General features: G+C 36.8%; 1 protein-coding gene across 2 annotated transcripts in view; it reads left to right on the top strand.

The window, feature by feature from the left end:
* ITPR2 (inositol 1,4,5-trisphosphate receptor type 2) overlaps positions 1 to 22,790 on the top strand; it is a gene marked incomplete at its 3' end in the record, with an annotated part of 533,638 nt that overhangs the window by 383,516 nt on the left and 127,332 nt on the right. For both annotated transcript variants that reach the window (XM_079715959.1, XM_079715960.1), the window contains exons 43-45: positions 1,016 to 1,126; positions 5,137 to 5,232; positions 6,955 to 7,077. In XM_079715959.1, coding sequence (XP_079572085.1) covers positions 1,016 to 1,126; positions 5,137 to 5,232; positions 6,955 to 7,077 — 330 coding nt within the window. The remainder of the gene's footprint in view (positions 1 to 1,015; positions 1,127 to 5,136; positions 5,233 to 6,954; positions 7,078 to 22,790) is intronic.

Raw genomic sequence — 22,790 nt, forward strand, 5'->3', positions numbered from 1 at the left:
TAACAATCAGAAGAACCTCAGGAGATGTAGAAGATGGATGGAAAACACCTCTCTTGGGTGTCAGGGGAGTAAAAATTTCCTTGTATGAAGGGAGAAATGAAACCCATTCTGAAAAATAACAGTCCTTTCAGAGTCACCTTGATTTTACTCTTTCTCATTTATCTTACGTGGGTTTCAATTTTTCAGACACCTTGACAGTGGGTGCTGTGTGGTAAGATGTAGTTTCACAAACTCCAACTCACAGGTTCCTGATTTTCAGGTCCTATAAAATGAATTAAATTCGGAGTCCTAGCACAGTAGACCCTAACCTTCAAAATACTGACATTTATCTCTCAGGATATTTTATAAGCTTTTCTCAAGTCATATTCCTCTGTGAATCACTTAAGTTTAAGGAATCTTCTGACCTTTTCTCTCAACCACCATAATTGACAAGAAGTCTCCAAAACATCAGGAGGTGCCTATATTCCCTGTCTGCTGCCACCCAGAATGATCAACAGCATCACTTGTTACTCATTAAGCATCAAGTAGCAGATAAATGAAGTTGCTACATCATTTCCAATAAAGTTTACTTACAAACCTTGGGCATAAGGGGCACATTCCTTTTATAAATAGAAATATTCCTTTAGCCTGGATAGGTCAGATCTTAAAATTCTAAATTTAAGGAATTCCTCTAATGAAGGGCATATTAAAATTTATTGACTGAATGTTTTACTTAACCATTGTTTTTTGAAATTCTATTAAAATGGTTCATTGAAAAGATACCTGTTTCATACAATGTCTATCTCTATGTTCTTCATACAAAGCCATTTAACTAATACTAACCAACAAATAAAATCTATGCAAAAGAAAAAGTTAAAGTTAAACCTTTGGCTTATCTTAGACTTAATCTCAAAGTTAAATTTTAATTATATTTTAAAAGTCGAAAAGCTAAGGTGATTCTGTAATTTTATGTCATGGCTTCTAGTGCACTTATGTGGTAAATAAAGTGTTATTTTATTAACATTTTGTTTCCTAGACATGTATTGCTACTCATGAATCTAATGGGATTGATATCATCATTGCTTTGATTCTAAATGACATAAACCCTCTTGGTAAATATCGAATGGACCTGGTGCTTCAACTAAAGGTAGAGTAAATCCACTATTCGGGGGGGAAGTGACATTCTCTATATAAAACTCCCTTTCAGAGTTGACTCTAAATCTTCAAGTAGGTCTTGTAAAAAGCAAGGTATTATCGTATTTTCAACTAATGAATTGGCAGAAAGGGATAGTAAAAGCACCGTGAGCACTAAATTCCTGATAAAGTGTCAAATAAGATTTGAGGTAATGTTAGTTGGAGGGTACTTTACTGGTAGTTTTTTTAAGCAGCCATTTTGTTTTGCTGCTTTTCTTCTGCTTTTATTTTCTATTTTTCATTATATAGAGGAGCAAAAGGTTCTGAACATTCACTATCCCGTACATTTTTAATTCGTCTTGACTACAGCATTCTATCCAGCAAGTCACAATTAATGAGACTATGTCAGAGGAGGGCTGCATTTTAGTTTTATGTCTCTTTAGTTTCTAAAAGTTGTTTTCTTTTATTATATATTAGAATCTTATTTTTTCCCCCAAACAAGCTAAGCCATTTTCACACTCCCTTTGAGGAGGTGCTTCAACTTAAACCATGCACATACTTCCCAGCAGTTCCATTTATCAGAGGTCAGGAACACAATGGCATTTTGAAAAACATTTCTTCAACTTTTTGTTCAAGTAGAAACAGATAAATGAATATACACAAGAAACTATATAATCCCAAATATAAAGACATGCTGTTCAATTGAGATGAATTATTAAAGACCACCTATGTTTAGTGTTAAACAGGTTTAAAAATCATAGGTTAAATAAAATTTTTCTGTAAAGACAGGCCGATCCAATATCATAGAGAGAATAAAGTTTAACTTTTTAATGGGTAAATTTATGGCCAAGAAGAATAGAAATGATATTTCTATAATTATGTTTCTAAATATAGATTTAGATATATAATGGAATATATATTATATATATATATCCTACTTATGTGGAGATTGTGCTAATGGCTCTTAATAAGCAAACAAAGAGAGAAGTTCACTATTTTCATTTGCAATATATATAATCTTTGGGTATTTATCTTCATAGATTAGAAAGAAGGTGATCCTTATGTAGATTGAACGTGTGTCCTTTTCCTAATTAGCTTCATGCTTCACTTAGTAAAAACAGCCTAGGCCTATATAACAGACAGCTTAATTTGAATTACTAGGAAAAAATTATTATATCTTGAATTCATTTTTAACCATAATTCATAAAGAAACAGGCTTTTTAAATCCTTTATTTACCTAGAAATTATACCTTTAAATCTCTCTCTCTCTTTTTTTTTTTTTGGCCATGCCATGAGGCTTGTGGGATCTTAGTTCCCCAACTACTAGGATTGAACCTGGGCCCTCAGCAGTGAAAGTACGGAGTCTAACCACTGGTCCTCCAGGGAAGTCCTTAAGTCTCACTCTTAATTGACATAACTTAATGGGGGAAAATACTGAAGGATTTCTCAAAGTATAGGCATACAGATTATTTACAAATCCAGACCTATGTAAAAAAACCTAAATTAAATGATGTGGTATGACTTAACAGTACAAAGGTACTCTTGGCTATTCAAATGGAAATCTTTTTTGAAAAAGGATCATTTAAAATTTCATTTATGTTTCTAGGCATAATTTATATATACCTTTTCAAAATATGACAGTTGGATAGATCAAGTTATATATAAAATACAAAATGAATGAATTTGACTTGAAATATTCATAATTTTCTACTTAAAGAAAGAGATGAGTGTACATTTCTAAAGAATCCATGAGGCTTTATACATAATGGCCAATATGAGAACAATGTTTGTAAGACAGAATGATATAGTATATTGGCAAATTTTAGAAGGTATAGGTAGTATGCTTTTAATTATAAATTCTCCAGAACATTATAGAGATTCCATATTAAAAATGTTAAGGTTTTATTTTATACCATTCACCCTTAAATTTAATTACTTAACCAGTTATAATTTTAAGTATATTTAACTTTACTAATTTACTATACCATTTTATGAATTTTCTCATACATATATCTTGTCCCTTTTAATTTATATTTCATAACTGATCTGGGACTATAAAGTGCTGAATTTATAAATAGGTAGTTTTTTTTGTTACTATTTTTGGTTTTTTGTTTGTTTTTTTTTCTTCTAAGGACTCCAGCTTCCTTTGGAAGAAAATCCTCTATTAACACACATAAACTTGATTTCTTAGCATGTATAGGCTCTTGTACCTTCAAATTGATTCAAATTTCAGTAAGTCATTTACAAGATTTCTGTTCCTCCAACATAGTATGAAAAAGATTGGTCAGAAAAAATACCGTATTGCCAATAGCATTCTGAAATTGGATGTATTTTTAAGCTATGATGTATTGGGCCTGCTGAGTGAGGTTCATTAGAGAGTACTGTTAGCGTTGCCAGGGTTTTAATTTTCAATTCTATGGGGTCAATTAATATTGCTCTAAGGATCTAAGCTCTCCACTAATACTGGAGCCTTATTTTTTTAGCTATGTTGTTTATATGGGATGCTAGGTTATAAAAAAGGAATTTTAGGATTAGTACAAATCTGTAAAAATTGACAATGGAACAGAAAAAATAATGCTACCTTTCCCACAAAATCCTAACATCTTTTTAGGATGGGTTAGTGACGTTGGTATCATCATCACCATCACATTATCATCATCATTACTAATATTAGCCATTTAATAAATAGGCTATATTTCTGAAAGAAAAATAGTTGGGTAGAATTTGGTATTAAAAATATCCAGTGTAATTAGTTGGCACAACTTTAACAAAATTTGTATTGTGAATGCCTACATCACCAAACAACTGATTCAATTTAAGTTTTCATCCCATAAGATGTTAATTTTGAGTCACTAAGAAGCATCTTAGAGCCATTTGGCTCTGCGTGTGTGGAGGTTGAGATTTTTATCTAAGTGAATATTACAAAAACACTATAGAAATATCTCCCAGGTCATTTTTATCATCTTGCAGTTTGCCACAATTCTAGGGCAGTGCTGTTGAAAACACAGTATAAAGAAACATCATTCCAGGGACTTCCCTGGCGGCCTGGTGGTTAAGACTTCACCTTCCAGTATAGGGGGTGCAGGTTTGATCCCTGGTTGGGGAGCTAAGATCCCACATGCCTTGCAGCCAAAAAAACAAAACTTAAAACAGAAGCAATACTGTAACAAATTCAATAAAGACTTAAAAAAAAAAAAAAGAAGCATCATTCCAAATGTTGAGGATATTGTACTTTGTGTTGCAAGATGGTGTATAACAATGTTGTACCCGTTTTGGATAATAAATTGGCTGTATCAGAAACATTCTTGATTTCTATATGTAAGCATGTTTGAGACAATATATTTATAAACTAAATTAGAAAACACCAAAGGCAACATAAGCTGTTTTTATTCTCTATTAAACAGAAATAGAAAATATTATTCTTCTACAACCCAGATGGTAAAAATGTTGCATATATACTACCATGTAGGGAGACTAGTAAACTGTTATCAATAAATATTTTGTTTCTAACTCATGAATTTAGAATTTTATAGATTAATTTTCACTAATTATTGCTCAAATTTATTTAAAATTTTGATATGCTAGTGTGTGTTAATGTTTCATGTTAAAACAATTATGCTGAATTCTTTGTAAATTATATGCCATTTTTGTGAAATATGTCGTTGATACTGGTGTCTTGTTAAAGTTTCATCATAGAAATGCCTATTTAGGAAATAGTCAAGGAAGATATGATTAGATTTTAATGCATTATATATAAACTCAATTTTGTGTTTAAAATTCCTTTTCATCAATATTTAAAATATCCTTTGTAACATATCTCTCATATTGATTATTTTTATTTTGTGTTAACAACAAAGTAAAATACTCTATTTTAAAATGTTAATAAGCCAAACTAAATTAGCAGTTTAAATTCTGCTTGATTTAAAAAAAATAGTCCTGATAATCTCAATTAAAACAAATTGAGGGGATCATTAATCCATGAAATAGACCTTTCACGTGTATCAACTCAATCTGTATCTCTAGAACAATGCCTCCAAGCTTTTGCTGGCCATCATGGAAAGTAGACATGACAGTGAGAATGCAGAAAGAATTCTATTTAACATGAGACCCAGAGAACTGGTAAGAAAACTTTTGAAAGCTGTGTTAATAATGTGTAACCTAAAAGGGACAATGTATAGTATGCATGTCAGGGGAAATGTCTACTGGCTTTCACTGCTCTACCAAGGCACAATGGCACATCAAGACCTGCTATTACAAATACCTCAGGGGCTTCCCTGGTGGCGCAGTGGTTGAGAGTCCGCCTGCCGATGCAGGGGAAACGGGTTCGTGCCCCGGTCTGGGAAGATCCCACATGCCGCGGAGCGGCTGGGCCCGTGAGCCATGGCCGCTGGGCCTGTGCGTCCGGAGCCTGTGCGTCCGGAGCCTGTGCTCCGCAATGGGAGAGGCCACAACAGTGAGAGGCCCACATACCACAAAAAAAAAAAAAAAAAAAAAAAAAACAAATACCTCAGAAGCCCCATGATAGCGAAGGCCTGTGTGATTTGGGTCCTTATTTCTTCATTGGCTTTATCCACTTTAAGTGCTTTTCTTAACTAGATTTTCACACTTGCCTAAACTATCTGCAAATTATTTTTGCCAGAAAAAAATTTTGCTTTAGTTTGTGTACTGGAATATAGGTGAGGACGGTATATAAAAATGTTTGAACCCCTCAAAAATTTTATTTATACCTCTTTCTGAAAATAAAAGCAAAATAAATATCTTTGGTAATTGTTCTTATTAGTAAAATGTTACACGGTACTCAGCCTAGAGGAAACTGTGTGGAGACCTGCTGGGAATTCCGCAGAGATCATTAGTGTGTCTTCCTATTGTAGAAGTTACATTTTCCTCCTCACTTGTGACATGGAAATTATGAAGAAATATCATCATGCTTTAAAATCATTGGGTTTCAAAAGCATTGAGAACATTCTCGAACTATATAAGCCAGTGCCCCAATGACTAAGTCCCAGTCTTATATAAACACCACTGTTGGTGCTATGGGGAAACCTATGAAGGCACTCTTTTGCTCTCTTTAATGGTAAGGGATGGATTCAAAGAAGGCAGATAAAGAGAAAGATAAGATGCAGTTTGATTTAACATACATTTAACGAGAGCATAGGACCTGCAAAAAACAAAAGCAAAAAACTCCATCCATGGAAGGCAGTGGGCTAAGAGGAGCAAGGCCTTCCTTATCATTATGGTTAAATGGGACGGTGAGTTATATATTCATTTGACAATATCTCTGCACAATAGCCCTTTGAAAATACCATTTCCTTTGCCTACAACATTTTTATCCCATCATCTACTTCCTCCTTGTGACCTACCCTCAACTTCTTGCCTGAGTTAGTGCCCCTGCCCTGTGCTTGCTGAGTGCCTCACAGTTGTGTTGGCCTCTTGATTTGCTGACAGTAAGTTCCCTGAGGGCAGATACTCTGTTGTATCCACTCTTGGGTCCTCAGGGCAGAGAACGGTGTCCAGCACCATGTGTTCTTGTTATTAGTGGGCCCTTAATAAGTAATGGATGCTTATCAGGGTTTCAACATCTCCCAGTTGATGGGAACTTTGGCACAGTCAACATTAAAAAACCAAAGCCAAATTTTGCAAAGAAAACAGGGAATATTGTAGGAAAATACTTCCATATTCATTTAAATACAGATGGTTTCCTAGGCTGTTTTCATTTAGAATTCTTTTATACTTTTCAAGTCTTAGGAAGCATTCCAAGTTTTAATTACACCTCATAGATGATGTAAATGCATGTTGTTTGTGGCATTTCAAGCCTTCTTTTTCCCCTTTGTTTTTTGATAGGTGGATGTGGTGAAGAATGCCTATAACCAAGGATTGGAATGCGATCATGGGGATGATGAGGGCGGAGATGATGGTGTTTCCCCAAAAGATGTTGGACACAATATCTATATCCTGGCCCATCAGGTGTCACATTTTATATCTTTATATTGTTTTGCTAATCTTATCAATCATGTCTTGTGTCAACGCTTGCTATCATATTTTCAAGTTCTGGTCCCTCCAGTTTTTCAGCACTTGCCTTCCTTGCTCTGGGTCAAGGAGAAGAAAAAGCTCCCAGAATGCCTGATGGTGCCTCCAGGGCTGTGCTAGGGGCTGGTGCACAAGAAAACAATACTTGGTACCAAAAACTGGGCCAGCAGGGAGGAGACAATCCCATGTCAGAGCCTGAGGAATAGGTAAACCATGGCAACAGATGGAAGTCTTGAAGGAGAGAGGAAAGAGGCTACTGAGAAGATAGAGAGTATGAAGTAAGGGATTGCGTTTAGCTCAAAACAGGCTTCTGGCCTCTTTGAATTGTAGGTTGGCATGTTTCCTGCAGAAGCTCTAAAGTGGCAGCCTCTAACTGGGTTATATTGGACTTCTAATAAATATAAGGCTAAATTTACAGTCTTTTGAAGGAAAACCATTTCTATTTTATAGTAACTTGTGAAAACAGGCGCTTGATAAATTTTATTTGATAAATTTAATTTCATTAACCTGAAGGTCAGCTTTAAATTTGCATCTTCTAATGCAGAGTTTTTAGAAGTTAAAAAATTGAAGTGACATATGCCCATTTGATTTTATCTATATAGCTCACATTTTCTTACAGGATGAAGTCCAAACTTCTAGACTTTCCCAATCTCTCTTTCTAGTCATTTTCTCCCACTGACAATCTCTTCCTTTTCCTGCTTCCCTGTACATCTTACCAGATAATTGAACAAACATTGGTAGCTATAAGTAAGACTCTGAGTAGATTAATTTTTTTAGTTTTTAAATTTTTCCAGTTTTATTGTAATAGACATACAGCACTCTGTGAGTTTAAGGTGTTAAAAGTTTCCTCTTTTAGACAGTTATTGCCTTTCTCTGTCCTTTGTATAACTGCCTAATGTATGTAACCTTGAATATAACTTTTACAAAATATTTAGGGAAGGAGTCAAATTCTAAAAGATATTAATACAAGAAGCTGGTATCATTTTGTAATATAGTTGCACTACTGAGAAGATTTTTAGGTCTCTCACAGTATAGCGAAATGCACATATAGAACAGAAAAAGGTGAGGGCAAATGGGTTATAGCTAGGAAGACAAGAGAGAATTTTAGTTATTGAGGAACTGAAAGTTAAGATGAAGGGCACACTGAAGGAAGTAGAACACAGAGATTTAGGATGTGGAAAAGAAAGAGGGAGGGGGGGAAGAGAAAGAAAGAAAGAAAGGAAAGAGAGGGAAGGATAGAAAGAGAAAGAAAAGAAAGAAAAAGAAAGGAAAGAGAGGGAGGGATAGGGAAAGAGAGAGAGAAAAAGAAAAGAAAGAAAGAAAGAAAAGAAAGAAAGGAAAGAGAGGGAAGGATAGAAAGAGAAAGAAAAGAAAGAAAGAAAAAGAAAGGAAAGAGGGAGGGATAGAGAAAGAGAGAAAGAAAAAGAAAAGAAAGAAAGAAAGAAAAGAAAGAAAGGAAAGAGAGGGAGGCGTAGAGAAAGCGAAAGAAAAAGAAAAGAAAGAAAAAAAGAAAGGAAAGAGAGGGAGGGATAGAGAAAGAAAGAAAGAAAAAGAAAACAAAGAAAGAAAGAAAAGAAAGGAAAGAGAGGGACGGGTAGAGAAAGAGAGAAAGAAAAAGAAAACAAAGAAAGAGAAGGAAGGAAAGAAAAGAAAGAGAAAGGAAGGGAGGAAGGAAGGAAGGGAGAAAGAAATTGGGTGACAGGAATTGAATCAAGCTAGAGAAGGACTTTCCAGAGTCTGAATGAGAGTAGAGAGAAAAAAAAAGCACGAACTGAGAATTAAAATCATGTTGGCTTCTAGAATGAATATAGAAATACAGTGACACAGCATGGCTACATGATCAAGGAGTTATTTCAGAAGCTGTAGCATTGTGGAAGGAAAACAGCAAAAAAGAGAAGGGCAGAAGGAGCAGTAATAAATTTTAGAAGAAGGAAGTCAGGGAATACAGCCACCCATGGTCTTTTGACTGAAAGCTAGTCTTGCTCTGTCTGGAAAGGTTATCCCAGCTACACAAGCAAGACCTGACCCTGTGTCTTTTAAGTGGGAAATGAACAGACCAGCCGAGTCAGACCTAGAACAAATAGAGGAGTAGATGTTGGAGCCAGATCACCTCATACCCATGAAGAAAACGTTTAAAAATGCAGTTTCATGTTACTAGTTATAATATGAGTAACAATAAAAAGATCAACGTCAAGAAAAGACCTATGTTAGGTCAGTCCAGTTTTAAGTGGATTAAGTATAAGAGTAGAGAATACAGATTTTAAAAAACAGGTTAAGGTGAATGTCGAGAAGAGTGGAGCATAAGGATAAAGAATGCAAGTGCTAGTCATGGATTGAAAGCTAACGATTTAAAATATGAAAGAATGGGGGCTTCCCTGGTGGCGCAGTGGTTGAGAGTCCTCCTGCCGATGCAGGGGACACGGGTTTGTGCCCCAATCCGGGAAGATCCCACATGCCGCGGAGCGGCTGGGCCCGTGAGCCATGGCCGCTGAGCCTGGGCGTCCAGAGCCTGTGCTCCACAACGGGATAGACCACAACAGTGAGAGGCCCGCGTACCGCAAAAAAAAAAAAAAAGAAAGAAGTTAAAAATGAAGACAGCATAAGGTCAATGATTTTGATGGATTTGAGTTTATGAAACTGCTAGGAGAGAACAGATTAAATTCAACGAATGGTGAAATTATCCAAGGAGTGGGAATTCGGAAGCAGTTAAAAAAAAAAAAAAAGTAACAAGGGGTTAAAAACAACTTACTGAAATGAAGAGATGAAACAGTGGATGTGAAATTGGTCTGAATGGTTATCTAGAGGTTTCTGAATTTCTGAAAACCAACATGTTAAAAAAGTGGTAGTTTGCAGAGCTGGGATGGTACAATATAGAGGTACATAAATAAAGCCAGTCTTCAGGAAGAGGGAGAATGTCAGACTGAGTGAGGGGAAGAAGGAGATTCGGAATTGCTGAATACTTAAGGGCTTGTGGTTAAATTGTAAGAGTGTAAACATGAAACGAGAGTCCATAGGAGTCCCTTCCAGGAACTCAAGGAAAGGACAGGAATGGCAAAATATATGCAACGGTATATGTAACCAGCAGTGTAGTTAAGCAAAGGTCTGCTCACTTTCTTACAGTGACACAGGAAGTTGTTGCCTTGCCACTTTATAAATGTGTTCTCTGTGAGGTGACTCCTCCCACCAATTTTAATGAAAAATTCAGCTTTCACCCAGAAGAGAGCCCGCTGTGCTCTTTTGATCTTTCCACAAATGACTCCTTTGGCTTTCTCTAGGCCAGGATATCGTGCTGGTTTCTTAGGAGGCCAAAGATGGTTGCTGAGTTCCTTATGAACCTGTTGTCCAAAGAGCCCCCATACTGAGACACAAATGCCAGAGACAGTGGCTATAAACATGGCTTCAGAAGTAGCCATGTAGCTGTGCTCCAAGAGTTTTCTTGCATCCAGGTTTGGCTGTTTGCATTGCGAATGCAGAATCGTTTGGCTCCGCCGTGCTAGTGACCATGCAGATTGATTTCTGCCTTTGCACAGTTCAGTAATTCCAAAACTGAGGTTCAACTTCCTCCTTGTTTTACTATAATCATCTTTTGTACAGACAGTTTATTTTGGTGCCCTCAGACTTTCAATTTTTGTTGTTATTCTTTTCATGGTAGTGAGGTAGTTCTGCTTTTTCCACCATGACATCCTTTTGGCCCTTCCTGTGGTTGGTGTTACAAGAAAAAATAATGCTTCTTGTAAGTGTCCTGTCTGATCTACATAGAACTATAAATACATCAAAAAGGGAATTTCTTAAGTTCTAATACCATAGTGTCGTGCAGAGAATTTCCTTAAAATTCAGCTGTGTGTCCGTTTTAGACTTTCTGTCCTTCACATGCTCTTCTCATGCGTCTCTGTCTCCTCTCTCTGCTCTAGTTTTGATCTTTTATATTCTGCTTTCTTCCTGTTCCTTCTCTTTATTCCTGTCTTTCTATAGAACAATCACTGCCTGCAATCTAGAACATTGCTCAGTAATTTAGGTTAAGTTTAACATATAAGTCATATTGTTTCTTTGATTCCATGTAACGATTTCTGTTTTTCTGAGACTTTATTTTAGTTTAGTTTCCTTTCTTCCTCAGTTGTGCTGAGATATAATTGACATATAATATTGTATCAGTTTAAGGTGTTACAACATGTTGATTTGATACATTTATATGTTGCAAAATGATTACCGCCATAGCATTAGTTAACACCCAATCCAGTAACATAATATCATTTTTCTTTTGTGGTGAGAACATTTAAGATCTACTCTCTTGGCAACATTCAAGTTTATGATACACTATCATTAGCTATAATCACTGGGCTGTACATTAGATCCTCAGAATTTATTAATCTTATAACTGGTAGTTTGTACCCTTTGACCCCCATATCTCTCCCTCTTTCCCCCACCTCCCAAACCCCGCTGACCACCACTCTACGCTCTTTCTCTGAGTTTGTCATTTTTAGATAGCACATCTAAGGATATTATACAGGATTTGTCTTTCTCTGTCTGACTTATTTCACTAAGCGTAAGGCCCTCAAGTTTCATCCAGGTTTTTACAAACAGAAGGATCTCCTTTCTCATGGATGAATAAGATTCCATTGTATATCTATACCACATCTTCTTTATCCATTTATCCATTGACAGACAGCTACGTTGTTTCCATATCTTGGCTATTGTGAATAATGCTTCAATGACACCCTTTATTTCAATACCTACTAGAATTAAGTATAGGGAGATGTGTTATGTGCTTTTCAAGATGGGGAGAAATATTATATAGCAAGCCTGTGGAAAGCAAAAATAACTCCTGGCTCTTAAAGCGAGAAAGAATGGATCCCTTTCATTGGATATATGAAATTATTTTTTAAATATAGGCTTTAAATTTTTTCATCAGCATTTCCCCACATCATTAAATAGTCTTTGAAAATGTAATTTTAATGTCTGCTTAATTGTTCATCGTTTGAATGTACCATAATTTATTTAATCACTCTTTATTGTTAGACATTTAGGTTTCTAATGTTTTTGATATTATAAATTACACTATGATTAACATCCTCATACATTAATCCTTGTCTGCTACACTGACTATTTGCCTAGGATAAATTCCAAGAAGTTTAATTACTAGGTTGCAGGGTAGTAACTAACTATTTTTATGGTTCTTGATGCACATTATAAAATTGTTTTCCACAGTGTGATGGTAGCCATCTTTCTGAATCTTAAAATTATTACCATTTAAAAAAAGCTTCACCAAGTTGATAGTGTCAGGAACATAGTGACCACTCAGCACATGTTTGTTGAATGAATTAATGAGACAGATGAAAAGGGATCTCATTTTAATTCACATCTTTTGGATTACTAATGAAATGGACTGTCTTTTAATATGTTATTTGGTGATTTCTATTTATTCTCTGAATTACTTGAAAATGTGTTTACCCATTCTTCAGTTGGGGTTCATTTTTGTCTTAGTGAACTTTAATTAAGGTTAATAAATCTTAGTCGTAGTTAGATCTACTTCATCCTGGTTCATTTGCTTTTTAATGTTTTAATGATAGTTTTCTTCCACCACCTTGAGGTCTGTTAAACACTTACCTAGATCTTCTTCTAGTGTATAATGAATTCAGTTTTTGCTTTTAACTATGTAATTTTTCCATGCAGGAATAATAAAAAGGTAAGTTCTTGTGTTAATTTATCTCTAAAGACATAGTCCAAGGTTTAGTAGTAACAACGGTCCATGGGGGAAGGGTTTGTAGTGGTTATGTGAGTGTGGTTTAGGGCATATGCGACCTTTACTGGAAGAGATCGGGGTCAAAATCGAAACCACCTTTAGGGCCAAACAAAAATGAGTGATATGGGGGCAGGTGAGGCTGGGTCGACGGGGTGATATGGTAAAGCTGTTGCTTACCTCTTCCGACTTTCCAGCTGGGTTTGCAGGCTCTGAATTTCTTCTTCTTTCACTATTTCAAAAAGTCTGAATTTTGAAATTTTAAAGAATGTGAAAGCTCCCAATTTTTTAAAATTGACAACTCATTCAAAAATTTGTAAAACACTGAGCAGTCGAAGCAAAACTCACCAGCAGGCAAAATGCAGCTCATGAGCCATAGTTTGCCACTTGTAGAGTAAAGGATCTAAAGTTCTCATTCCTTTTTTATTCAATTGCATGGACTTTTGAGTGCGTTACCAGATGTCAGGCACTGTACTAGATAATAGGATACAGTAGTGAAGGAGACCAACAAGAGATCAGCTCTCAGGGCATTTACATTCTGACTGGGAGCAGTGACAAATAGACGAACCGAAGATAGCAGATAGTGACACAGGCTATGCAGTGAATGAGAAGAGGGTGTGATGAAAGACACTCAGGAGGTGCTGTTGTAGATTGGCTGATCAAGAGGGTTTTCTCTGGGAAGGTGAAACTGAAGTTAGATCTAAGTGAAAAAGCAAAAGTCAGCAGTATATAATGGGGCAGAGTGGGGGAGCATCCCACAGATGGCTGGAAAGTGGCAGTGAGCTTGGCGTGTTTACAGGAATAAAAGAACTGTGTAGCTAGACCTTCAACCAGCCACCAGCACTTGAACACTATAATACTCACAAACACTGCACCCGAGGCTGATTTATTATAAGATAGTCATTCAAGAACATTTATTGAGCACCTCTTATGTCAGGCATTGCTTCAGTTGCTAAGATAGAAAATGAATAAAGATGCCATCAAAAAGCTCACAATTGAGTGTGTGTTGGAGAGGGGAGAGGGAGACAGATAAATCATTATAACTGAATGTACTTAGGTTAAAATGGTGGTGTGCGCAAGAAACGCTTCCCTGAGGAGTCAGGAGAGAATTCATGGAAGAGGTGACACTTGAACTAAATCTTGAAGAATAGGGGAGAGGGGGAGAACATTCCAGGCAGAGGCAATGACTTAGGCACCATAGATATTTTAGAGAAAGGAACTTCTTTGGGGAATATTGATACGGATTTTGTGTGGTATCTACTTACATGTTTATATGAAATGAATTAGAGTCATTTGAATTCAGTCAACATCTTTGATAACTGTAATGACCCTGATTGTAGGCATTTAACAAATATTGCATGAACGAGTGAATGAATAAGACATGATACACTTTAAAAATTTAGTGTTTTATAATTTAAGTATTATAATAAAAACTGAAAAAAATATATTTTACTGTTATCATCATTATCATCAAGTATCATAAAATTAATGACATTTTTCCCCACTGGAGTGTAAATCCTTGTGCACAGACAGTTACTTTTTTCTCTTCCTGTGTCAAGTACATACCTAGCTATGGTAGATACTCAAGAAGAGTTTGGGGGAATAATTTCTTGTAAAAATGCATGTGTGCTGAGAATATTTTTATATAATGCAGGTACTCTGGAAGATTTATAGAATCCTACAAAATTGATATTAGCATTCTGGCAGTCAATAATCTTATTCAACTGCTATGGACTTTCTTTTTAATTTTGTAGTTTATTCTTTGCCAATCATGTCAGCAGACCCTACATAGATAGGACCCTATGATATCTTCCCTCGTCAGGAACTTTTCTTATTTTCATTCATGATGCCAACTTTCTGCTGAGCTAATATCTCCTCCTGTTCTTAAAATTCATTTAGTATTACCTTAGTTCCTCTAAACTTCAAATTGAAACCTACTTACCCCATTTCCAGTCAACAATGAACTTTCTTTATTTTGAGTTCTTGTATCTATTATGTTCACCCCAAACTGCATACATTCTTTCACACTAGCTTATGCTGTGTATAATTCTAGAGTTGTTCTTTATTTCATGTATATAGGTCTAGGTTACATAATTAGTAGTAGATTCACAAAATCTGGGTACCCATAAGGCCTCATTATAAAAACAAAACAAAACAAAAAAACTTCCAACAAAGAAAAATATCACAGGGAAAAATGCTTAGGTATATAAATCCTCAAATAGGCACCTACATCTCTTTCAACAGGCAACAGAGAATCTTGGGATTACAGCCATTTATATGACCTCTCAGATTCATGGTGAGTGGGAGCAATAAAAAAATATAGTCCAGGAAATGGATCGAAATTGGACTTCTAATTGTTAGTTTGCTGTGAGGATCTTGAAGCCAAGTTCAGTGGAAGCAAATATTTTTCTGCTTAACATTTCATGATTGGTATATTTATATTTATTTCTGAGTGACATAATTATTAGAGCAGCAGTCTAAATTCTAGCAACATAAGAGGCCTTCACAGTGTCTTCAGCTCCTCCTTAGGTCTGCTCTAATTTCAACTATATTCATTGAATTCAAAATCTATTAAGAGAGCTAGAGATACCAGGCAGGGCTGCATGTATATATATTTTTTTCCATGCAGGGAAATACATACATAGCATATTTTAGACCTTTGGTTTGTTACCCTGTCCCCAGCTAAAGCCAATATCTCTTTCTTTCCTTTCAGGGGAGAGAGGATGGTAGGAACTGCCATCCTGTTTCAAGGACTGGGATGCTTTCTGTCATGTTGACAGAATTTGCTAGATATCTTGATAGTCCTCATTAATCTGGGGGGTTTTTCTTAGAATTTTTGTCTCATAGCTGCTGTTGCTTGAGCTATATTCATTTTAAGGGATATGCATATACATTACTTTAAGTAGCTAAATTTTAATTTATACTGAAGTCATATGAAATGTATGTATTGCTCAAACTACTTAAAATGTTTTCCTTAGAGACTTAGGCTGCTTCACCTCTTTGCCGCTTCTATTTTCTTATGCCAATATGTAGTAATCAGCATTGCTTCATTTACTTTATTTGTAGAAATAGAAGGATGAGCTTGTAATTGGATACATAACTTCCATCTTTAATATCTTTGAAATGTTTTAACTAACAATTTCTTCATCTTTATTATTGCTTGTAGTGCAGAGAGTAGAAAACACAGCTGGGTTTTCAACTCACAGAGGCACTTGTAGCTCAGCAATTTGCTGGCTAGAATATAGTACAAACAGCTTAACTCTTAAATCACCCCAAACCCTGTATTTTCTCCATTAGCTGATTGTATCACTCAACTTCTCTGACTTCAGCTTTCTCTAAAAAATTATGATGAGTATCCATGAGCTATGTTTGCAGAGCAAACTTTCAGAGACCTATTGGACACTAACTGGAGAGTAGTTGGACCCTGATGGCTCTTTTACTGGAATAGATTATGTTTTAAATAACATAAAAGTAACTAACCAGCTACTGGATATTTATGTATTTATTTATACCTTATCTGCTTATAAAAGGAATTTAAGATTGAATAAGAAATGCACTTGTAAAATTAGACTGTTAGAATACAAGATCAAAGCCTTGAGAAGGAAAAGAATCTAAGTATGCTAAGGGTCTTGGCCAATATCCTCACTGTTTATCAGTGGTAACTCTGAGCTTCTTGGTAACAAAGAATAAAAAATAATGGGCAATACAAGTCATACCTATACTATTCATTTATGACCAACTTATTACTGGTATTTAATTCTCAGAGAAATGTATACAAGGGCAGAGGACAGCATGGTAAACAATGTTTTCTAAACTGTTCTGCAGAACGTACCAGAAAAAAATGAACATAGCTGTTTTTAGTCCTCAGGGATAAATAATGATCTACACTTCTGAATTATAATTGAGTTGAATATAAATAAACATGAAGTGTGTATGATACAACAGTCATTCTGAAAATAGATATGTAAGGTCACTTCATAGAGAGACTTTCATAATGTAGAAACTTTACAATATGTGAATTTAGTTGAAAAAAAACTTGTTTAAATATCAAGAGATTATTTTATCAAATCGCAAAAAATAGGCTTATCCTAATTGCCCAGCTATGTGAAAAACCTGCAAATCTTGGCAAAAAGATATGTAGAAATGTAAGCAACTGAAGGAACTTTGCCTGAAAACTTAACATAACTGCAGGTTTTCTTTTTTGAAAGAAATAGAAAAATCAGGTTCAGCTATTTTCCCCCTACAAGAAAGATATTTTTCTGTGTTGCTATCACAAGGCAGTTTGATGTAATAAAATAGGTTATTACCAACTAATGTTACTTTGAGCATTAATTATTCTGTGTTTCTTGGCAACCAAGGCAAAAAAAGAAATATTTAAGTTACATGATACGTATATAATGCAAAATACTCCACCCAAAATCTAATCCCCCCCCCAAAAAACAAACCCATACTGATTATTAGTGAAGCACAACACTTCTTTATACCTAATGCTCATAGGAATTTACTGAGGGAACCCTCACTAGTAGTATTAATTACTGGTGATGTGATAGAGGTTTAGATTAATACAACTTAGTAATTTAAAAATGTCAGATACTAGATTAAAAAAAAAAACAAAGCTTAGCTGTATCCTGTTGCCGTGCATACTCTGTAATAATAAAAGGCAATTGAATTTTCAATAAACATTTTAACATGACGCTATATAGACAGTTGTCTCCACAAATATTCCTACATACACAATCCAGCACCTGGACAGAGCCTGGTGCATCAGAAGTGCTCCATCAGTGTTAAGGCTAATCAGATTTATTTTCATGACTTTCCTCAGCTAAATTCATTCTCAGTTCATTCTTAATTCAGTGTAAATTTATTGATCACATACTATAACCTGGCTGTGTTCTCAGCAAACAGATCTAAATCCCTTGCTCAATGAGCCTGTATTCTTGTGGGGATGTCATCCTCCTTGAGGTCCCATTGCCTGTTCCTTTTGGGGCAGGTATGCTACAGACATCAATTGTGCCACAGCTGGGGAATCCCGAGGGTGTGAAATGAGATATAGTCTCTACCCTCGTGGAATTTACCTTTTATTACCGGGAGACATAAAGACAATCACAGCTCAGCAGCCCTGTGGAAGATGTGTCCCTGGGATGCTCTGGGATCTCAGGTTAGGGGTATGCATGGGAAAATGAGTGTGTGGCTGAGACAGAGAGGGAGGGAGAGAGTTAGAGGAACAGAGATATAACTTTCCCCCGTACTCGATCATTTGCTCAGCATTCAAGCAGGCAAATCAGCTTCTCTAAAAAACCCCCAGGCCATTGACCCATAGCTCAGCTCCCTTTTTTAGCAAAACGATCAAAAGTTGTATACAATCGCTACCTCCATTTCCTCTTTCTATTCTCTCTTAAATTCATCCCTGTCAGCCTTTCATCCTGACCATGCCACCAGAACAGCTCGTAACGAGGTCACCAGTGACCGCCACCTGGATAAATCGAACAGCTTGTCCTCAGACTCCATCGTTATTTGTCCTGTCGCTAATATTTCACACAGTCGGCTGCTCTCTTCTTGAAATACTTAGCTTTCATGCAGCACGATTGATTTTCTGCTCTTTCTTGCTTCCTCCCCGGCCCCTTCTTCTCAGTTTCTGTCACTGGTTCCCATTCCCCTCCTGCTTCTATCAGAAGTGTTCTAATCAGAGTGTTCTAGGACCCATTCCACGGCTCTCTCGTCTTCTCAGCCGACACTCCCTCCCTAGATGATCTCACTCAGTCACGTGACTTTAAACACCAGCTGTACCACAATAAATTCCCAATTTGTATCGCCAGCGTGAGCCTCTCCTCTGAACACCAGACTGGTATATCCAGCTGCTTGTTTGAGATCTGCATTTGAATGCCTTTTTAAGCCTCTCACACTTTACATATTTGTGAGGAAACTCTTGATTCTCCCAGTCTTTTAAACTTAGACACAGACCCAGACCCTGTGACTCCAGAACCTTAGTTTCTTCTCATTTCTCTAACCCAAGGCTGGGTTGATGCCTGTGCTGTGTGCTCCCATCACACACTGCTTACTCTGATCAAGGAACATCTATCACTGAATTACTGTGGCCTGTTTCCTTGTTTGTTGCCACTAGACTCCAAGTTCAGCAAAGACAGGAGTTGTGTTTTATTCATTAATGTGTTGCCTAGTGCATAGGACTGTGTTTGATACAGTAAATACTTTTGATTGATTGAGTGAGTAAATGAGTAACTATTACAGTTAACAGGCGCCATAGATCACTAGAAAGGAAATAGGTTAATATTGATGTTGCTATAGAGGGCTTTGTGGAGGGGCTAACATTTTAGATGAAGCTTATGTATTGATAAGATTTAGATAAGCAGAGAAAAGAGAGGAAGGCATTTCCATCACACGGAAGGAAAGAGCAGAGGAAGAGGTAACAGTCATCATGTTATGTGTATGGAGGTGAGGAACTCTGGGATGCCACAACAAGGGATATGGAAAGCAGCGTGGTGCAGATGTGGAGGGAGAATGGAGGGACACATCTTACCAAATTCTGGAGGGTTTTAAGCGCCAAAAAACAATTCAGTCAAAATATTTATTGAAATATAGCATAGGGCTTCCCTGGTGGCGCAGTGGTTGAGAGTCTGCCTGCCGATGCAGGGGACACAGGTTCGTGACCCGGTCCGGGGAGATCCCACATGCCGCGGAGCGGCTGGGCCCGTGAGCCGTGGCCGCTGAGCCTCCGTGTCCGGAGCCTGTGCTCCGCAACGGGAGAGGCCACAACAGTGACAGGCCCGCGTACTGCAAAAAAAAAAAGATATCCACCAACTCAAAAGCATTATTACAAGTCTTCAAAAGATCTTTTAATGATTATACTTTTATTCATGCACTAATTTATAACCTGACATTACTAAGCAAGTATTTAAAGATAGGTCAATTAAAAAGGAACCCAAGAGAAAATAGAACCACCATATGACTCAGCAATCCCACTACTGGGCATATACCTTGAGAAAACCATACTTTAAAAAGAGTCATGTACCACAGTGTTCACTGCAGCACTATTTACAATAGCCAGGACATGGAAGCCACCTAAGTGTCCATCGACAGATGAGTGGATAAAGAAGATATGGCACATATATACAATGGAATATTACTCAGCCATAAAAGAAACGAAATTGAGTTATTTGTAGTGAGGTGGATGGACCTAGAGTCTGTCATACAGAGTGAAGTAAGTCAGAAAGAGAAAAACAAATACCGTATGCTAACACATATATATGGAATCTAAAAAAAAAAAAAAAAGGTTCTGATGAACCTAGGGGCAGGACAGGAATAAAGACGCAGATGTAGAGAATGGACTTGAGGACAAGGTGAGGGGAAAGGGTAAGCTGGGATGAAGAGAGAGAGTAGCATACACTACCAGATGTAAAATAGATACCTAGTGGGAAGCAGCTGCATCGCACAGAGACATCAGCTCGGTGCTTTGTGACCACCTAGAAGGGTGGGATAGGGAGGGTGGGAGGGAGATGCAAGAGGGAGGGGATATGGGGATATCTGTATACATATAGCTGATTCACGTTGTTATACAGCAGAAACTAACACAACATTGTAAAGCAATTATACTCCAATAAAGATGTTAAAATTTTTTTTAATTTTAAGAAGAGAAAATATAATTAGTAAACATGTAATAGTAAACATGTAATTAGTAAACATGTAAAAATATAATTAGTAAACATGCCAATATGAAAACACTTATTTCAAAGCACAAGTAGTATTCTGGATGTATGTGTTTGCGTGTGTGCTTGCATGTATCTGCCTATGTTTATTGGTTAACTTGTTTTTCCAGCTCAAACATAAGTGAAGAAAAGTTAACTGTATAGCTGACACTTTATTCCAATGATACATTGTAGAAGTATGAGATGGGATGGGATGGCAGGACACAGGAATCCACTTTACTCTTTTGGTCAATAGATCCAGTGGTAGAATATTAAGGTTGTGTACGAAAATGCTAAAATAAAAATATTTTTGATTTAGTAGCCAAGAGACTTTTGTAGGTATGTGCGTCTTACTAGTAATGTGATGAGCTTGCTAAGCCTTTGTGTTTTGCGCCTGTTGGTGCATTTGGAGTTTCAGAATTACTTACAGAGGCACAGAAAAGTGAGACACCATAGTGACAAAATAGTGCTTGAAGATAAACTGTTTAACTAAAAAGTCAGGTTTCAGAAACTGCAATAGTTGTCCTCAGCCAGACCAAAAAAGTCCCCCTTCTGCATCACAACCAAGCAGTTATTTGAAATTATAAGTAGGGGAAAGTTCTGGAAAGTCCCTTGTTGGGATTCGTGTTATCAATGAAATAATATCGCTTCTAGAGATATAAAATTGTTTGGTTAAAAATATATCTTTTTTCCTATCTATCTTTCTATCTATCTATATCTAACATTTTGTCAGCTGTATGAGATCTGCAAAATATTTGCAAGTGTGTTTTACTTTTCACTTTTATAGATAACTTTTTGCAAAGGGCCACGTAGTCAATATTTTAGGCTTTTTCAGTTATACAATCTCTGCCGCAAACATTTAACTTGCCATTCTAGTGCCTAACCAGCCATAGACAATACATAAAGAAATGAGCATGGCCGTGTTAAAATGAAACTTCATTTAAGAAAACAGGTGGTAGGCCAGATTTGACCCACAAGCCATCTTTTGCTAACCCTTGCTTTAGATGTTTTTTAGAATCTTCACAATCAGAAGTTTCTCACATTTGAAAAACCTTTATGAGTCAGAATTGGTAAGTCATTTATTTGCAAGTATCTTTCGTGTTTATATTTATAACATTCAATTCACTTTGTATATGAGTGTAACACACGTGCGTACACACACAACAGAGAGACGTACACTTAGAGTGTCTACCTGGATAAAAACGAACTCACTGGAGGTTCTTTCTTTCCATTGCTATGATTCTGTGATTTCAGTCTTCTGTGAACAGTGGAAGCCTGATCCTAAATGACAGTTGACTATTTGACGAGGCAGCGTAGGTTGAATCGTCAGATTGAGAGTATGAATGAATCAAGTATGAAACAGGAGTGTGAATGAATCAAGTAGAACAGAAGCAGAAGAGGGGAACATGAAGGCACAAGTACTTGAAATGACACAGATCTAGGGGTGGAGGTTAGAGGTCAGAATAAAGAAACTTTGCTGGGGAAAAGGTAACATTCTGCTTCCATCTGGTACGTAACTAGGGAAACGCTGTGTATGAAAGTTGAGGTCAAAGCAGTGGTTCTGACATTGTAGTGGGCATCAAACTCCTGGACCCCGTCCCCAGATACTTTGATTGAATGGGTCTGGGATGGAACCCCAAATTGCTTCTTACCGTACATCCTGGGTATTTTTATTCAAGTTGTCCGCAGGCCACAGTTTCAAAGAAGCTGCTTCAGAGGTTTGCCCTCATCAGCTTCCTTCCCTAACTGTCCCCGAGGCTGGTCACCTGACCCAGATCCAGCCTCTTTTGAACTTTCTACCTTCCTGCTATCAAACTAATCTGATTATCGCCTAATTTTCTTTTATGTGAAATTAAAGGAATTAATCTGGGCTATTTATCAACAGAAAGAATCTTTTTAAAAAATAACTCGCATCAAAACAAGCAAAAACCATAACTCTGTCCTCTCTGGGCATGTGTTCTTTGACCCCCTACAGCAGTGTGAGAATCCTGAGCCTCTCACTGATTTATATGTAAAATTCCTAAGGACCAAACCAAAAGAGAAGGCCAGAATGGCTGAGGCACAAAGTGAGAGAGGACCAGAGATGAGGCTGCGGAGGTTGGCAGGGTCAGGTCAGGGCATGTAGAGCTTCCTAAGGGGTTTGGGCTTTATCCCTGGAGAAATGAGAAGCCATCACCATCATATAAATGCAAACTCCATTTCATTTCTGGGAA

Source organism: Hyperoodon ampullatus (assembly GCF_949752795.1).
Source record: "Hyperoodon ampullatus genome assembly, chromosome: 11".
NCBI lineage: Eukaryota > Metazoa > Chordata > Mammalia > Artiodactyla > Ziphiidae > Hyperoodon > Hyperoodon ampullatus.